The sequence below is a fragment of the Gadus morhua genome, chromosome 6 (assembly GCF_902167405.1).
Source record: "Gadus morhua chromosome 6, gadMor3.0, whole genome shotgun sequence".
Lineage (NCBI taxonomy): Eukaryota > Metazoa > Chordata > Actinopteri > Gadiformes > Gadidae > Gadus > Gadus morhua.
The window spans coordinates 18901357-18917593 of NC_044053.1; the positions used below are offsets into that span (position 1 = coordinate 18901357).

General features: G+C 47.0%; 2 protein-coding genes across 16 annotated transcripts in view; both read right to left on the minus strand.

Annotated features, from left to right (window-relative positions):
* Positions 1-1289: 1289 nt before the first annotated feature.
* LOC115545382 (eukaryotic translation initiation factor 4E-binding protein 1) lies at positions 1290-3776 on the minus strand. Its single transcript, XM_030358482.1, has 3 exons — positions 3376-3776; positions 1983-2165; positions 1290-1771 (listed from the first exon to the last, which is right to left on the minus strand). The coding sequence occupies exons 1-3, from the start codon at positions 3509-3511 to the stop codon at positions 1740-1742; spliced, it is 351 nt and encodes a 116-aa protein (XP_030214342.1). The 5' UTR covers positions 3512-3776; the 3' UTR covers positions 1290-1739.
* A 1052-nt stretch (positions 3777-4828) lies between these two features.
* ank1a (ankyrin 1, erythrocytic a) overlaps positions 4829-16237 on the minus strand; it is a 95536-nt gene continuing 84127 nt past the window's right edge. For 9 of the 15 annotated variants that reach the window (XM_030358438.1, XM_030358445.1, XM_030358441.1 and 6 more), the window contains 5 exons: positions 15693-16029; positions 12047-12130; positions 11445-11597; positions 10150-10248; positions 4829-8501 (listed from right to left, as the gene is read on the minus strand). In XM_030358438.1, the coding sequence (XP_030214298.1) occupies positions 10177-10248; positions 11445-11597; positions 12047-12130; positions 15693-16029 (646 nt within the window). In that variant the 3' untranslated portion in view covers positions 4829-8501; positions 10150-10176. Of the gene's footprint in view, positions 8502-10149; positions 10249-11444; positions 11598-12046; positions 12131-13765; positions 14347-15692; positions 16030-16237 lie in introns of those variants that run through there. The other 6 variants (XM_030358451.1, XM_030358449.1, XM_030358440.1 and 3 more) reach the window with 6 other exon arrangements.

The window sequence follows — 16237 nt, forward strand, 5'->3', positions numbered from 1 at the left end:
TACATTACAGGGTAGATATTTGATGATGGATAAGGCATATTTGTTGCTCCACTTATTTGATAGTTGTCCTTGTGGGGACATTTGCAGGGTCTGACCTTTCCAACCAGTAGATAGTGTGTAAAATCCTCCATATTACACATACACTGGATAACTCTTCTCTCTCACCCTTGAGGATATGCTAGTAAGTCACTTTATAGAGAATCCCTCTATTTCTTGTCTATTTGAACATAACTGCTAAGTGTTGTTAAATGATTGATAGGCTAATCTCCTCCATATTTATGTGAATAGCTTCATTAGCAGGTGGATTCATATCAATGACTTTACCCTTAAATGGATTCAGAAATTCCTGTTCTTCAAGAAAGTAATGGACAGAACCAAGCCCGGTTTTAGAATTGTCTGGTTTCTGTTTTCATAAGAGTAGTCGCTTGTTTTAAGCCGAAGCCTCCTCTGTGATTTAGGAATGTTGAACGCTCATTCAATGCGTTGGTAAATCCTCCAATTAGACTCTGGGGGGGGGTTATAGTACTAGGGAAAGAGACGTACTTCAAACACATCCAATGCGTGTATTGAGACTCTACAACCATTGGATCCTCTTCTTCAGTCCACTGTTCACCCTCTATTACCCTCTGAGTGATCAGGCCCTCTGCAGACCTTTTGTTTTCTACCCGGTGATATATGACATGTACTGAGGACATGACAGTCATCATGACAACTGCTGTTAGAGGAAGTGAGAGGCCTTTTAACTGTGTGTGTGTGTGTGTGTGTGTGTGTGTGTGTGTGTGTGTGTGTGTGTGTGTGTGTGTGTGTGTGTGTATTGACCTCTTACCATAAAGGGCCACTGACTAGTTATCAGAGCAGAGGTCTTTGGGCCAGACCCCTGGTGTTTTAAAGATTACTGATTATTGACCAGCAAGTGATTAAATAATCTATTATTTTAATCTGTCCATAGGTCAATGTCATAGGTTCACTTTCTATGCGGGTGTTGTGTGTCATTTGTGTGTATGTGTTTTGTTGTATATTTTATTGTACAGACTTCCCTTTATGTCAGATTGAAGGCAGATTAAAGACAATGAAGACATATAGTGCTAAAGGAAATTTGTCTGAGTAAAAAAACCTAGGATCCTTAGGAAAATAAGTGTTTTAACACAATTTTAAATAGCAGAAAATATATCCAGGGGGAAGTCCCAGGTTCTTGAGGCAGATTTGTTCACTGTGAGGAGATGCATGTCGGAAAGGTTTAATGATTGTAAGTCAAATTAATCTTGATGAAATTGACACAAGGGACAAGGTAAGTTTTGTTTGCCTTTAATGCTTTCTCACCCTAACTCCATGTGATTTTCCTGTTCATGTCATCAACCAAAGCAGCCGATACAGTCTCTGTATGTGAACAAGTCTTTAAACAGCCTGATCAACAAATGATATTCCGGTCACAACTGGCAAGGTTCAAAAGTGCCTAAATCAGTTGGAATGAAAAAATAAATCTGTCATCTGACGTGTTATTTAAATTGGACCATAGATAAGTGTGTGGCCAGTAAACAGGCTTGAATGATAGGTCCTAGGTTTGCGTTCCATGTGACCAGAGGAAGCGGTCCGTCCAGCACCAGGCTGCGGGCTCACGGAGGCCCTGAGGAACCGAGCTGAAGGCCCCGCCTCGGCAGGAGAGGAGGGCAGGGGCCCGTCAGGATCCAGAGGGTCGCCTGGCTCCGTAGGGGCCTCTTCAGGGTCCCCTCCAGGGGCCACTAGATGTCCATCTCAAACTGGGCATCATCCCCTGGAGGAGAGCGGGCAGCAGATTGTAGTTCAGTTTAGAAATGGCAGAAAACTGGCAGAGTCAACTCGCTGTATTTACTAACTATCCAAACCAGGAAGTTCATCTGATAACCTACCTCTTGTCCTGGGACGCATACTTAAACAAACAAACAAACAAACCATCTTCATCATCTGCGTGTGTGCGTGCGGTGAGTACGTGCGTTAACACTCACCAGCAGCCTTGCTGTCAGGTGTCTTGATGACGTTGTTATTGAGAGGTTCTCCGTTCGGGGCCTTGTCTTTAACAGGGGGGCTGGTCACCCCTGGAATGTCGGGCAGACCCCGGGGTGGGGTCCTAGCCACCGGGGAGCTGCGGCGCTCCAACAGGAACTTGCGATCGTAGATTATCCTGGTGCCTTTGGGGTGAGCAGGGGAGATGCAAACGTTGGGTTAGCAAATGCAATCCTTTCTGGTGTTCATGCATTGCGTTTCATCCTGTGTTAATTTTCATGGCGTTTCCCGTTTAAAAGGAATAGTTAATATAACCAATAATAATTACTATAAAACACATATAGGCTAGAATTCTCCAATATTATCACCATTAATATTAGACATACATCATTTCCCGGTTGATGGAATTGGAGGATCCTGATTCAGAGGCTAACAGTCTCCCTCCTGCACACACCATCAATATCAACAACACACCTTACAGATGAGAGACACTGACTTCCTGCAGGACTCATCATTTCCTAACTTTAGAAAACCAAACTATAACACTATAACCAACTCACGGGAAGGGTTATACGGCTTCCTCGATGGAAAGATGAGGTTGGGTCAGCAGCGATTAATGAAAACAGTCCAGCCCCCCTGGGGTCATTGTGGGGCCAGACGTTTGAAATGAGAAACCATAAAAAGTAGGGTAGCCTCCCTTCACATTGTCAGCTACTGTCATCCATTTAATGGACGGTAAAGACTGACTGGATGGTTTGCATAAAAGAAAAAAAATCAAAAATGACTAAAAGACGCCGAAAATATCTAAAAAAAATCAAATCACATATGCACACGGCAATAATTATGTTATATTATTACGTAATTATTTAATTATGTTATTGGTTCATGATTAAATCACATTGTGTAAATTTCTGTATTCGGAATCCCGATAAACCCATCGTAAAGTGACCAAATGTACGTGTGCGCATGCGGAAGCGTATATATATATATATATATAGCAAATGTCAGGAGGGAGGGATCGGGACAGAAGACCGTGGTTAACCTCAGGTTGAATTGACCAATCATGGCTTATTTTGTTTCAAACACACGTTGCCTTGTTTGGCCAATAGCACCATTCGTTACTGACAGGTTAAACCACCATGTGCATTAGTGGTACCAGCAGTCGATATTTAACGAATGCAATTACGATTAAATTTTAAGTATGAACGATGTAACTGATATCAAGTTCATTCTCCATGTTGTCCCAGTCTGGTCCAATGTATGAACCCAGCAGGGACGGTCCAGTTAACACCGAGCCGTTCAAGGGAAGTTCACCACCTCCCAGACACCACAGGAATCAACGCATGGAGACCGGCGAAGACTCGGTTGATGTCTTCACTCGGAGTGGTTCGTTACCTCCGGGCGTGGTGCTGAACAGGGTCCCCCCGGGGGTCGAGGAGTAGTCCACCTGGGGCATGTGGTCCGCGCTGTTGATCACAACCCGCCGGGTGGGGATGGACTTGGAGGTGGTCTTCAGGCTGCTCTCAGACATATTGTTTACTAGAATGATCCTCAGCTACCAAACAAACCGTCTACAAGTGTCGCTTCAACACAAAGCGCAGAGTTGTCCGCGTCAAAGAGCAGCTAAATACTGATAAATACAATACCGTTGGTTCAAAAGTGCAAACAGACAGTAACAGGAAGCACAACTTGTCACATTACAATACAGAACACAGTCAGGTTATCCGGAGAACCTGAGCACACGTTCCTTCGCCTTCATTCACCGAAAATAGGAAACCAGGAGAAACCGGAGTTGAGTTACTGCGCCCCCTAGCGGAGCAGAACACCATCAGCATGCTGCCGGGGTTAAAGGTTTGTTTGAGTTACTGCGCCCCCTAGTGGAGATGAACACCGTCAGCATGTTGCCGGGGTTAGAGGTTTGGTTGATTTACTGCGCCTCCTGCTGGAGCAGAACACCATCCGCATGCGGCCGGGTAAAGCCCAACAAACACCGGCGCCGAAGCGGCGCGTCAAAAAGAAGAGGAAGGCCGAGCTCTCTGAGTGGGAAAAGAACGCCCTCATTATTCCGCACGTACTAGCCCACACAGCGCGCCGCGATGCCCAACTAGGATTCACGCCCCTGGTCTATTCCCTAGCGTCGCCGCCCCGGAAAAAGTGCTTTTTAAAGCTGTTTGGTAGGCTACATCACCGCTTGATACAAGGTCCTGTACATATGGAGATTGATGATGCACTAGAATCTAGATGAATAATTCCACAATGCAAAAGGAATGAGCAATGAAAGTAAATAAAGTGTGTCAAGTGACTAAACCGTAAACCAAAGTGCCCCAAAGTACTTAAAGTAATGTGACTATCATTGTAAGCACAAACAGAGGATCATGGGCATCAGGGCCATATATGTATTCATAAAACAACTGGTAGGCCTATGACGTTATGGTAGCCTATACCGACTAAGTTTGTTGATCTGCTTCTTTCAAAACATATCACAACGGTGCGGTAGCGCGCCGGTGCTAGGGCCGGCTTTTGACGCGCGTGAAATGCACACCGCTGCGCTTCTGCGTCGGTGTGTGGCCGGAGGTTTGGTCGAGTACTGCGCCTCCTGCTGGAGCAGAACTCCGTCAACATGCTAACGTGCTACCGGGGTTAGAGGTTTGTTAATAGTTGTATTTTGTACTTTCCTGATACCTGCTAATCTTAAATATCAATGTACCCCTAATTCCCAAATATATTTCTCGGTTCAATTGTATAATTAAAAGGGTTGTACAATAATGAACAAAAGTTAATTGTAGAGGCAGATAGAGACTATGGAACACTTGCAAGTTTCATTCAGTCATACACGCTAAGCAGAGAATAACTGTTTGATTTCTTTATTAATTTTGCAAATGTTGAGCTGGTGTACAGAGTAAATTTTTCAACAGATGTCTTCCAATTTTATTTGATTAAAAGGCTTTCACATATATATTTTTTTATTCATATTTGACTCTCCATACCAATAAAAAAAAGCAAACCAACAAGTTAAAATCCCCACAAGGCCCCTATTCCCCCAGGGTGCAGGCATTACCCAGAGCAGGTCCCTGGTAGCTACAGCTGTATGATGCTAAAAGTACATCCATAACATAATTAGAATCCCAGTTGATAAGTAAGGGTGCATAGCATTCTAAGTAAATATATATATATAGAGATTTTTCATATATTTCATATATATATAGCTTTTATGTCAAAAACATATTCTGTGCATGTGCGCAGTTGCATTCCTTAGTATTGAGTAATATGCTATTGCGTTAATAATATCTTCAATCCATTCTAAAAGGAATATACATGTGATCTCTAGTTTTTGCAACAGTATAATATTTTTGCATGAACTCGATGCATGTCTTCGTCTCATTATTCCACAAGTGCAAGGTTTGGTTGGTTGTTCTTCCTCTGGTTGAACACATCTGACGCTCCAATGTCTCCGTGCACTTGTGGCCTTCTCTGTCCCGGCCCGTTGGATAGCGTCTGGTTCCAGACCCCTGCGGACAGCCCTACACCCGGCTGAGAGGCTCCTATTTGGCAAAAGAAGCTGGGTGGGGGCAGCGGTAGATTGAGGAAGGTTTTGCTGTGTTGAGGGGTAATGCTTGTCATCTTGAAAGTCTGGCTGCTGAGTGCACCGAGCCAACAGTTGGATCACTAAACGTCCCTCAAGCCTGCTCTCAGAAACACTCAGTCCTCAACGCTCTCTGGCTTCAGGGCTGGCTTCAGGAGTGGTGCTCCTGTTCAGAACTACAACTCATGAAACCACGAGGAGGTTGATATGTTCTAGTGTTGATGATATGCTCCTTCACTCTTCGAGACAACAGATCTTACAGTCAGGAGCATCTCATAGTGGCCTATTGGGCGAGCAGAGCCTGTCAGAGTCTATTAACCAGGACCTAAGAATAATAATAAAAACATGTGTTGCATCCAGCTCTCAACCGCTACAAAGCTATTCGTTGACTTTTCCTCATCACTGTGCACCTCAACCGTATTGACTGTTATTGTATTGTATTTTTCAAAATGAAAAATATATTTAATGAATCTGCACCACCAACGTTATCACTTTTGTTAAGTGTCCTATAAAATAAAACCCAATTCACACTTAGAATTTAAAAACATTTCTCAGTCACGAAATGCTTGTGAGAAAAAAGTGAGAATATTTTGAACAGAAGCCATGGATGCAGTAAAGAAAAAGTAACACAATTTAGGTGTAGATATGACTCCGTAAACAATCTTGTGTTTCTCTCGTCATAGAAGATAATCAGTATATTTCAAATGAAAGGGAAAGCACGGGTGTAAAATAACTGAGTGCCAGGAGTCATCTTCCAAAGGAGAATCGAGCAGTTCTACAGACGTGTATGTTGTGAAGTTACATTCCTCTATGTCATGTCTGGCTGCAGAGTTGAACTAAACCTCGAAGGTGTGCGGTTGTTGAGTCCTTGTGAGTTTACATATTTGTGCGGCAACTAGAACGAGGTGATGGTCCATGAAGTAGGAAAACCAAAGCATCTGGTATGTACAAAAAAACATGCTGGGTGGATCGCTGTCTTGTATGTCGTGAGTTCCTTCTCCAAAAATATTTCTATGCAGTCGCTATATATCCATCTCCTCATTGCATTACTGAGTTGGTGATTCTTAAAAAACCTTTCTCTTGTGTGTCCGTGTCACTTTCTCTGTCACGCACACACAAACACGTTCGTCTGCACACGCAAATAAACAAACATTCAACTTCTTTTGAGCTCAGCATGAATGATATTAAGGACACATCCTCCTGATGAGGGATGTTGCAAAACCATGGGCAGCATGACGGGGGATATACAGATAAACTCAAACTATCCCTGTTCCTTAAACAATACGGCTCCTTAGATAAACAGTAATGTGTTGACATCATTTTTAATAGAAGTGTATAGCTATGGTTAGAAGAGAAAATTAAGTTTGAATATGATATGGGATCACACGCAGCAACACACACGCACACACATCCGCTCATAGTTCTTATTGCTTCTGAAGGTCGGACAGTAAAGTAGGAACTAAAAGGTTTGGAAGTGAGACAAGAACCAGGGCGAGGAAGCAGGTTCCCAGGCTCACAGTAACGGGGTCAGTATTACAGTTTCTCATCACAGTGATCGGCGACTGACTGTCCTTAACTGTCAAGAAAACAAACATTGATGCTCAACACGAGCGCTCAGACACGTTGGACTCCGGCCCTCCAAGCCCCGGTCCAGCTCCCTGACCACATCATAGCTACATTATAACCGTTAGGACTCCCCCCCTATACCCAACATCAAAGTGACATCAACAGTAATTGCTGAAATTCTTTATATGTTTGTACCACTCCATGAGTACTAATAGCAGTCTACTACTGTAAGGTCAAGATTCACGTCAGACATTAAAGCTACTAAGTGTAAGTGAAATCCTGCCCCCTGTTGGGGGATGACAAGACTGCTGCTACATCTACTACAAAAGGCTGCCCTCAGAGGTCTGAGGGGAGGGACGGGCGAGGGGGTGGAGCCCACTGGTGCCTTCCAGACCGTGATCGGTCAGAAGGTGCAGGGTGGCATCTTGTTTAAATCACTAATCCGGACACCAACATAAAGGACCAATAATACAGAGCAACACAACAGAGGTCTGCTTGTTCGCGTGCACATAGGGTTCAGGAGATGTAGATAGAATAATAGTATATATCTTATGTATGTATATATATATATATATATATATATATATATATATATATATTATATATATAGAGTTAGGTTGGAACAAGCCAGATGAACACAAAGTAACACCACAGGTTCTGAAGAGCAGCATGGTGATGGTGTAGGGTCCTAACAACACGAACAACACGAGGTACACATCCCAACACCAGGTTATGTACAGCACAGCTTTCCTTTGGTGGTAGTGTAGCGTACTGGACTTTGAGCACTGGGACGTGGACGTGGTGGTTTGGCATACTGGTCTGTGATGTGGTCCGACTGGCGGGAATATGGAGAGATACAAACCTGTTGCCTAGAGATTATGCAAATTCACACACATTTTTTTCTTTTCCCAGAGTAATGGAGAGAAAGGGCCAGTCTGACGAACCCTACGTGGCATAAGAGCCTAGACGTCCTCTCCGGCCCCCCCACCCTAGATCTCTCTTTACTGGTAGCTAAAGACAGGCCATGCAGCAGCAATCAGCATGCTGAACAGATAACAGGAAGCACGTTTTGGTTGCTTTTTTTGTTTGTTTGAGTTTGGTTTGGTTTTTTTTTGTACGAAAAAATCATGCGTCTAACCTAGAACCCCATGTTCTTTTTTTAGAGTTTCTTTAAAAAAAAAAAGGAAGTAAGAAAAAACGACAGTAGATCCACTTCCTGTTGGCGGCGCTGATGGTCGTGTGGCCGCTAGCTGTGTGTACGTTTCGTCGGTGTCCGCTGCTCCTCCGAGGAGGTCTCTCCGCCACCCCCCGTTGTCCGTCATGTGTCTATGTAGGATGGTTTCGGTGAGGTTGGGAGATCCTGTGGGGAGGCCTGTGTGTGGAGAGAGACACGACAGCCTGAAGGACGAGTCACGCAGACCCTAACCCCGAGGGGAACAAACTGCCCAGGCACCACATGCAAACTGCAGTTAACAGACAGCCTTGCAGGATAATTTTACCGGTGTAATTTCAACCTTTGATCATTTCCCAGGCCTTACGAAATGATTGTGAGACCTGGGAAATATCTTCCCTTTCAATAGAAGGTGTGTGAAATGCAACACTTCTCATTGGTAGATGATCGAGGGAGAGAGGGAGGGAGGTTATTTGGTTTAGTTTCAAAATGTTGCTTCCCCTCTTTACAACTCTCACATCCTATGTATAGCATCTTCACTGTGGAGCTTGTGGGGGAGCCCTTGGAATGGTGTAGAAGAAGGCAATCCATCCTTTTCCAACTACAGCCCATGCATATCCACATTGAAATCACACCACTTCCACTCTGATCCTGTTATGTTTAATTAAACAGTTGAATTAGCTAAAACGGCTGGCTCCTTCTAAGATTCATTAGGCTATACATTATTGATGCCATTCTGAGCGACACCGAGACAGACCTTAGCTCCATCTCTCCCCTCACCATCTGGGCTACTAAACCATAACCCGGAACACTGTGCATTGTCCACACTGTGGAAGGGAAAGCTCCAAAACAGAGGTAAATTACACCGGTATGGTCATTAGAAATAGTTTTCAGTCGATAGTATTATCACAGAGTGGTCTTGAAGCTAAAGGGATATGTGTTAAGTCTGCATAGTCTTGTCTATGTTTACAGTACTGAACCCTAACTTAGTGTGAACCAGTTACTGGACCTCTCAGTGATGGACACTCAACATTGTGTGGGTCGAAATGTGAGTCATCTGGTGATTGCAAAGTGCCCGACAGTACTTAAATAACTTTGAATTAATGTGACTATCATTGTAAGCACAAACAGTGCTTACTTCCTGTCCTCTTATCTGGAGAGGACAGGAAGCGACCTTGAGGGTCATATACATTATACTTTAATAGATGTCTCTCACTCAAACACACACACACACACACACACGCACGCACGCACGCACGCACGCACACACACACACACACACACACACACACACACACACACACACACACACACACACACACACACACACACACACACACACACACACACACACACACACACGCACACAAACACAAACACTATAATTGTGACTTCACTAAAGTCTCTATGGGACAGCTATAAGATTCCATATAACAGGCCTGCTATATAAATCAATGCTAGAATGAATTGAGAAAGAGTTCAGAGTCTAATGTATGTATACTTAATTAGTATAGTTTACAATAAGTATACAATATAATCTATAGCAATGCCAAGCTACAGTACTAAATCAGTATTGACAATGTAAGCAGCATATTATCTCTAAGTGGATTTCTGCAGATTGATATTAGTCCTTACCATGTTTTTTCTATAACATATAGATATATAGATACAGATCTATGGCTGATTAGTGGACTGAGTTAGTTAACACAGTTCACATATAAAACACGTTAGCATGATACCATTAGCATCACATCGAGGGCACATTCAGCAGCCGCATTTAACCCGGGAGGCGAGTTAAATGTCTAGCCCCGTCCACAGCTGCCCGGGGCGGGGCTGGGGGGTCTGGTACCTGCAGGGCTCCGCCCCTCTGTCTGCCTCACTGCTTTACCCGCCGCAGAGTGGCACACTGCACTATCTGAGCCCCTTTCTTCACATCCATAATATCCGGCTACAGGCAGGGGAAGAGGGGATGGGGGGGGGGGGGGGGGGGGGGGTTAGTTAGGTTGGGGGAGGAGGGGGCGGTAGGGAGGGAGGGGGGGGGATTCAACCAAGAGAAATGGCAAGAAGGGAGGGGTTGAAAAAGAAAGCAGGACACATTGGCAGGAGGAAGAGGAAGGGAGTGGGGACAGATGAGGAAGAGGAAGGAAGGGAGAGGGGGTCAATTGAGGAAGAAGAGCACAGAGGCAGAGGATGGGAGGGGCGGGAGAGAGAGAGACAGGGAGGAGGGAGAAGAAGGGAAACGTCATGAGCAACATCTCTGGGACCAAGCAGTCAGGGATCAGTAGTATTTGCCCAGAATGTCTTTGTTCAATGGTGACAGATGAAGTTAGTGGACCAGCTAAACTTCATGAGGACGCTTTTTATTGGACTTAAAACTGGTAAACCTTTTCAATGTGAAACCATCCAGGCTGATTGAAAACACTTAAGTGTTTCTGGATGGTGTTTGGTTACAAACGCTCTCCGATCAGAGAGGATATGGCTTTCATGATCACAACAAGATGGTCCACCATCCACCATTAGAGGCCCAGCATGGAGACTGTAGGACTAGTGACCATTGGGACTGCTTTTGTCGTTCCAACAAGAGGTCAAAGTAATAAATAAAACTGATTAGGTGAAGAGGTTGAAAATTGGGTGGACGGGGGGCTGCAACTAGATTGGAAAAGGGTTCATGAGTGGTGTTTGAAAAGGGTTTATGGGTGGTGTTGGAAAAGGGTTTATGGGTGGTTTTGGAAAAGGGTTCATGGGGGGTGTTGGAAAAGGGTTTAATGGTTGTGTTGGAAAGGAGGTTCAGCATTCACACCTTGACCCAGGTACACTCAGCGAACCTCTACGTCCATCTCTATGTAACCGTTACCACATCTATAACCATGTTCACCGCATGCTCTTCCCTTTGAGCCCTGAGCGCACAATCAATCCATCCTGAAGGTTGGCTGACGTTTAATTTGAATGATTTTAGAAAAACAGGATGAACGGACAATATTAGAAACACAATGAGGGCAGCATGGAGCCTCAGGGCTCGCTCTACGCTAGGGACTCTGTCCTACATGGTGCTCAGAGTCCCAGCAGGGGGCCTCCTTGGGGACCAGGGGTCCTGGTTAGTGTGTCCCAGGGAGGGGGTCGCTGGGGCGTGGATCAGTGGCCCACCTTGCTGCTGTCGCGACCCAGGACGGCGTAGTTCATGAGCTGCTCCAGGTCGCCCTCCATCTCGTTGGTGTCCTCCAGAGAACCCTCCAGGCTGCCCTCCTGACCCCCCTCCTCACCTGACCCCTTCCCTCGGCGCACAACCTTACGCACAATCTAACCAACGCACACGCAGCCACGCAATGTGCGATACGGGTACACACACGCACACACAGGATCCCATACAGGGGAACACAAACACACACACACACATACACAAACACATACACATACACATACACACATGCATGTACACATACACAAACAAACACACACACACACACACACACACACACACACACACACACACACACACACACACACACACACACACACACACACACACACACACACACACACACATAAACATACACATATAGGCACATACATATGCACACCCATCCGGTGGAGAGAATGAGCAGTGGGGGGTGCAGAAGGAGGTGGCAACATGGAGAGAGTGGAAGAAGAGATGGAATAACAAAAAGGTGAGGGTAGGTTGTGAGCTTGAGAGTATAAAGGCTGAAGATGAGCACAGACATCTCGTCAGGACACAAGAGAAATCTAACCTTCTTAGTGACGATGTTTCCATGTTCATCCGTGAACTGCTCCTCACTGACGTGCTCCCCAGCGAGGTCCTCCACCTCATCGCCCTGTACACAACAACACAGACACCAGGTTACGGGCTGCTGTGACCACATCGCCTCTACAATAAGTGACCAGGCCCAGACACGGAGAACATCCGGAAGGCTAGCTTCAGGAGGCCGGTCGGCCCTGGTTTGGGGCCGAACCTGAGCCTCCTCCTCTGGATGTACTCAGGTCCACAGGGCCATGAGTTCAGATGCTCAACATGTGCCAATGTCTGTATAACGTGTGTGTGCGCACGTGCATGTGTGTGTGTGTGTGTGTGTGTGTGTGTGTGTGTGTGTGTGTGTGTCGGTGTGTGTTATAGAGCTATACAGTGCTGATGTATGTAAGCTAACGTGTGTGTGTTTCATTTTGCTATACAGTGCTGAGGTGTGTAAGCTAACGTGCGTGTGTGTGTGTGTGTGTGTGTGTGTGTGTGTGTGTGTGTGTGTGTGTGTGTGTGTGTGTGTGTGTGTGTGTGTGTGTGTGTGTGTGTGTGTGTGTGTGTTTTATTGAGCTATACAGAGGTGATGTATCTAAGCTAACATGTGTGTGTTATAGAGCTTTATAGAGCTGATGCAAGTAAGACAACATGCCTCAGCACACAATGCAGGTCAGGGCTCTGGAATGAGGAGTGCTTTAAATAGTCCCGCAATGAATGTACGTATTTACACACAGCGGCCGTGCCTGCTAGCCTGTGGGGGTGTGGCCGTCATGGGGGTGAGTAGACAGAGGGGTGAGGCGTGGGGCTGCTTCAGAGAAGCATGCTAAACCAACGATAGAGATCACTGGAGTCCCATAATACTCTCCTCCGTGCCGTTGGCCTGATTAAACAGTGGATAATGAGGCTCAGATCATGATGTTATTATGCTCACATTTCAGCAGAACACCGTTCCTCTATTTATACGATCAGCAGGACAGCAAAGGGGCTTACAGTCTGAGTAAAGCCCCCCAGCGTCAGGCTTTAGTATCTCTGCTGGAACCATGGAGCAAACTAGTGAATGCCAGGAGAATGACTGAGCTGGGGAAACTTGGCCATAATCTCAACATCTATGTTAAATACCAGTATCAGAAATAGAGTCCAAGCCATGTTTGGCATCCATTCCCGCACGAAAACAAACACAACTCTCACACAAGCACATTAACAAACCAATCAGTTTACAAAATACCGTCTTTGAACGTCTGAACCTGTATTTGCCAGCTGGATATGTGTGGCGTCTGTAGTGCCTCTCCACTACGGTACCACAGAGGTCAGCTACAGGAGCAGCTCCGTCTGCTGCCTTTTGGAGCGCCTGGTCTTTTTGTGGCTGCAGGGTCGATCAGCTCATTGCCAGAAACACGCCCCTCAACTCGTCAAGAACCAAACCACGACCAGACCTTCACGTCGACCCGTACAAACACCCTGCACTCCCCTGTCCTCTGGGACAAACAGAAACAACACATCCCCAACCTCCGCCATGCCTTTCAAACCTCTTTCACATCAAACATCCAATCTATGCACGTCAGATCTGTGCATGTCAGATTTGTGCATGTCAGATCCGTGCACGTCAGATCCGTGCCTGTCAGATCCGTGCACGTCGGATCCGTGCCTGTCAGACTGTGCATGTCAGACTGTGATCAGGGCTCCCTCCCCCCGGGCCGGTCCCTCCTCTCCGTCGTACCTTGAGGATGACTCGCCGGCGGACCACCCTGGTGGTCACGTTCTCCTCTTCGTCGGCCACACCCTCCCCCTCCCCCAGCTGGCGGTCAAGCTGAGCGTGCACGTAGGAGAGCACGGAGCGCACGGCCCCGCTGGCGATGTGGAGGACGTTCTGGCAGCTGATCACCAGGAAGGCCAGCAGCACCAGGCTGAACAGCAGCTCGGTCACCAGGGCCCACATCGTCTCCCCTTCTCTTCCTCTTCACCAATCCAACAAAGCCAACCTTCCTCCTTCACAACAGCAGCAACACCCGCGTCCCTCAAAGCCTGTCTGTACCTGCAAGCTGGGATCTCAACCTCTCAGTTTCCCATCTATATCCGTGAGAGTGGTGATGGTGGTAGATAAAGTGCACTCCCAGGCCTTGTTCAGTGGAAAAGCAACCACCAGTTCCAGTTGAGGCAGCTATTCCATGGGAGTGGGCCCTCGTCTCTGCTGTCCCTCCTGCCCTCTGCCAGTTGGTCGGGGGGAATGGCCAGCCCATGACACTAAATCCAGACAGCCCCGACCTAAGCAGGATACTATTTCTCTCTCTCTCTCTCTCTCTCTCTCTCTCTCTCTCTCTCTCTCTCTCTCTCTCTCTCTCTCTCTCTCTCACACCTTTGTCGCTCTCCCACTCCAGTTATGTTCTATATCCACTTGCATGCCCTGCAGCTAGCGGTGATGCTGCTACCACACTCTCACACCCTCTGCTTATGGGAATAGCAGACACGTGTACACACAAACCCCAGTCCCCGTCGTGGCAAAGTGGATCTCATTGGTCTCAGTGATTCGAGCTAAAGCCAGACTTCCTCATGGATAGGGTTAGGGTTCGGGTTATAGGTAGGGTTTGGTGTAGGGTTAAGACTAGGGGTAGGGGTATGGGTAGCAAACCCTACAGACACCCACTGTCCTCAAATTCCAGCATGGCCCCCGGGTCGTGACTGTTTGAGATTTCTAGCGGCAATGTCCTGTGCGGAGCGTTGTGCCAGGGTGGGAACACATGACAGCTCGGGATGGGATCCCATTACAGAGAGGGACAGCGAGAAGGTCTGCTATATTTGGCAAGACGTGATTGTTGATGCCCATGTTGGGGTCTGGTCCGGTGGGTTTGTGTACGTTTCTGTGTGTGTGTGTGTGTGTGTGTGTGTGTGTGTGTGTGTGTGTGTGTGTGTGTGTGTGTGTGTGTGTGTGTGTGTGTGCGTGCGTGCATGTGTGTGTATGCTTGAGCATTTGTTTGCATTACTGTTGTAAATATCTTATCTACCGGTAATGTTGTAATATTAAGCACAAACCTTTAAAACAGGAAGAATACAGCTACTAATATAAGACCACTAGTAGGTAGGAGTCTAGTCAGCATGGAGGTAGTTCTCTGTGACAGACCGGTATATAAATACAGAATGACTGCTGCTCCTGAAAATGGTTCAGTGACTCTGGACCAAGACGAACCCGTGTCCAAAGACACGAAACAAGTACAGCTGCTTATTTAATGTAATCTGATTGGACTCAGCAACAACTGGGTAAAAGTTGAAATGGTTTGAACTGAGGTGGGTCTTCTAGGTCCATGGTAGCGTGACTGCTAGGTGGGGCTTCAGTGCTCAACATAGGAACATATGGCAACGCCGGTCATGTGTTGACCTTGACCAGACTTAACCTTCCCGGTCATGGTAGTGTTTCTCGACTCAGCCCAGATCTGGTAAGGCTATTCTTATTGTGTTGCCACAATATGCATTATCATCGAGCATCTGGTTGGATATTCCCATTTTGAATTCAACCAATCACAGTACATTCCTCATGTGTTGCGTCCCGCTATTCTTCCTTGTGTTTCTGTGATTGGCCGATGTCACAGCAAGCGTATCAAGGTCTTTGTATTCTAGCTCTACAGCCATGCGCTCTCAGTTAGTCCCCTCACCTGGCCCCTGAGGCGCACGTCGTCCCAGGTCCTCAGGTCCGGGACGCGGTGGGGGAACCCCAGCCCCTTCTCAAAGGGCTGCGTGCCTCTGAAGTGTCCCCTCAGGATCTCCGAGTGGCCCATGTCCCTCACCGGCTGCAGCAGGGCCTCCTGGGACAGGCGCACCGGGTCTGCGTCCCTCACGTCCCGCACCGCCGACGCCACGCTGTCTACGGCCTGCCGGGGCCTGGCCTGGGTGCCCACCCACGCCTGGGTGGGGTCGGTGACGGGCATCCAGCCGGGCCCGGTCTGCTCCTGCAGGTAGGACAGAAAAGATCCACCGCCTCCACTCCCTGACCTGGGGACGGGACAAGGCGCACGGTTAGGACGCTTCGGGGGGGGGGTCGGACCGCGGACAACATCGGCATTCGACGGAGGGAAGCGTTCCGTTTGTTAGCAAGGATGAGAAACACCAACAGAGGGTCACTGTTTCACGCGGTCCTGCAGCGGAGCCTTCAGGGGAACACACTAGCTTAACGCCGTACTCATCAGTCGTCGTAAACACG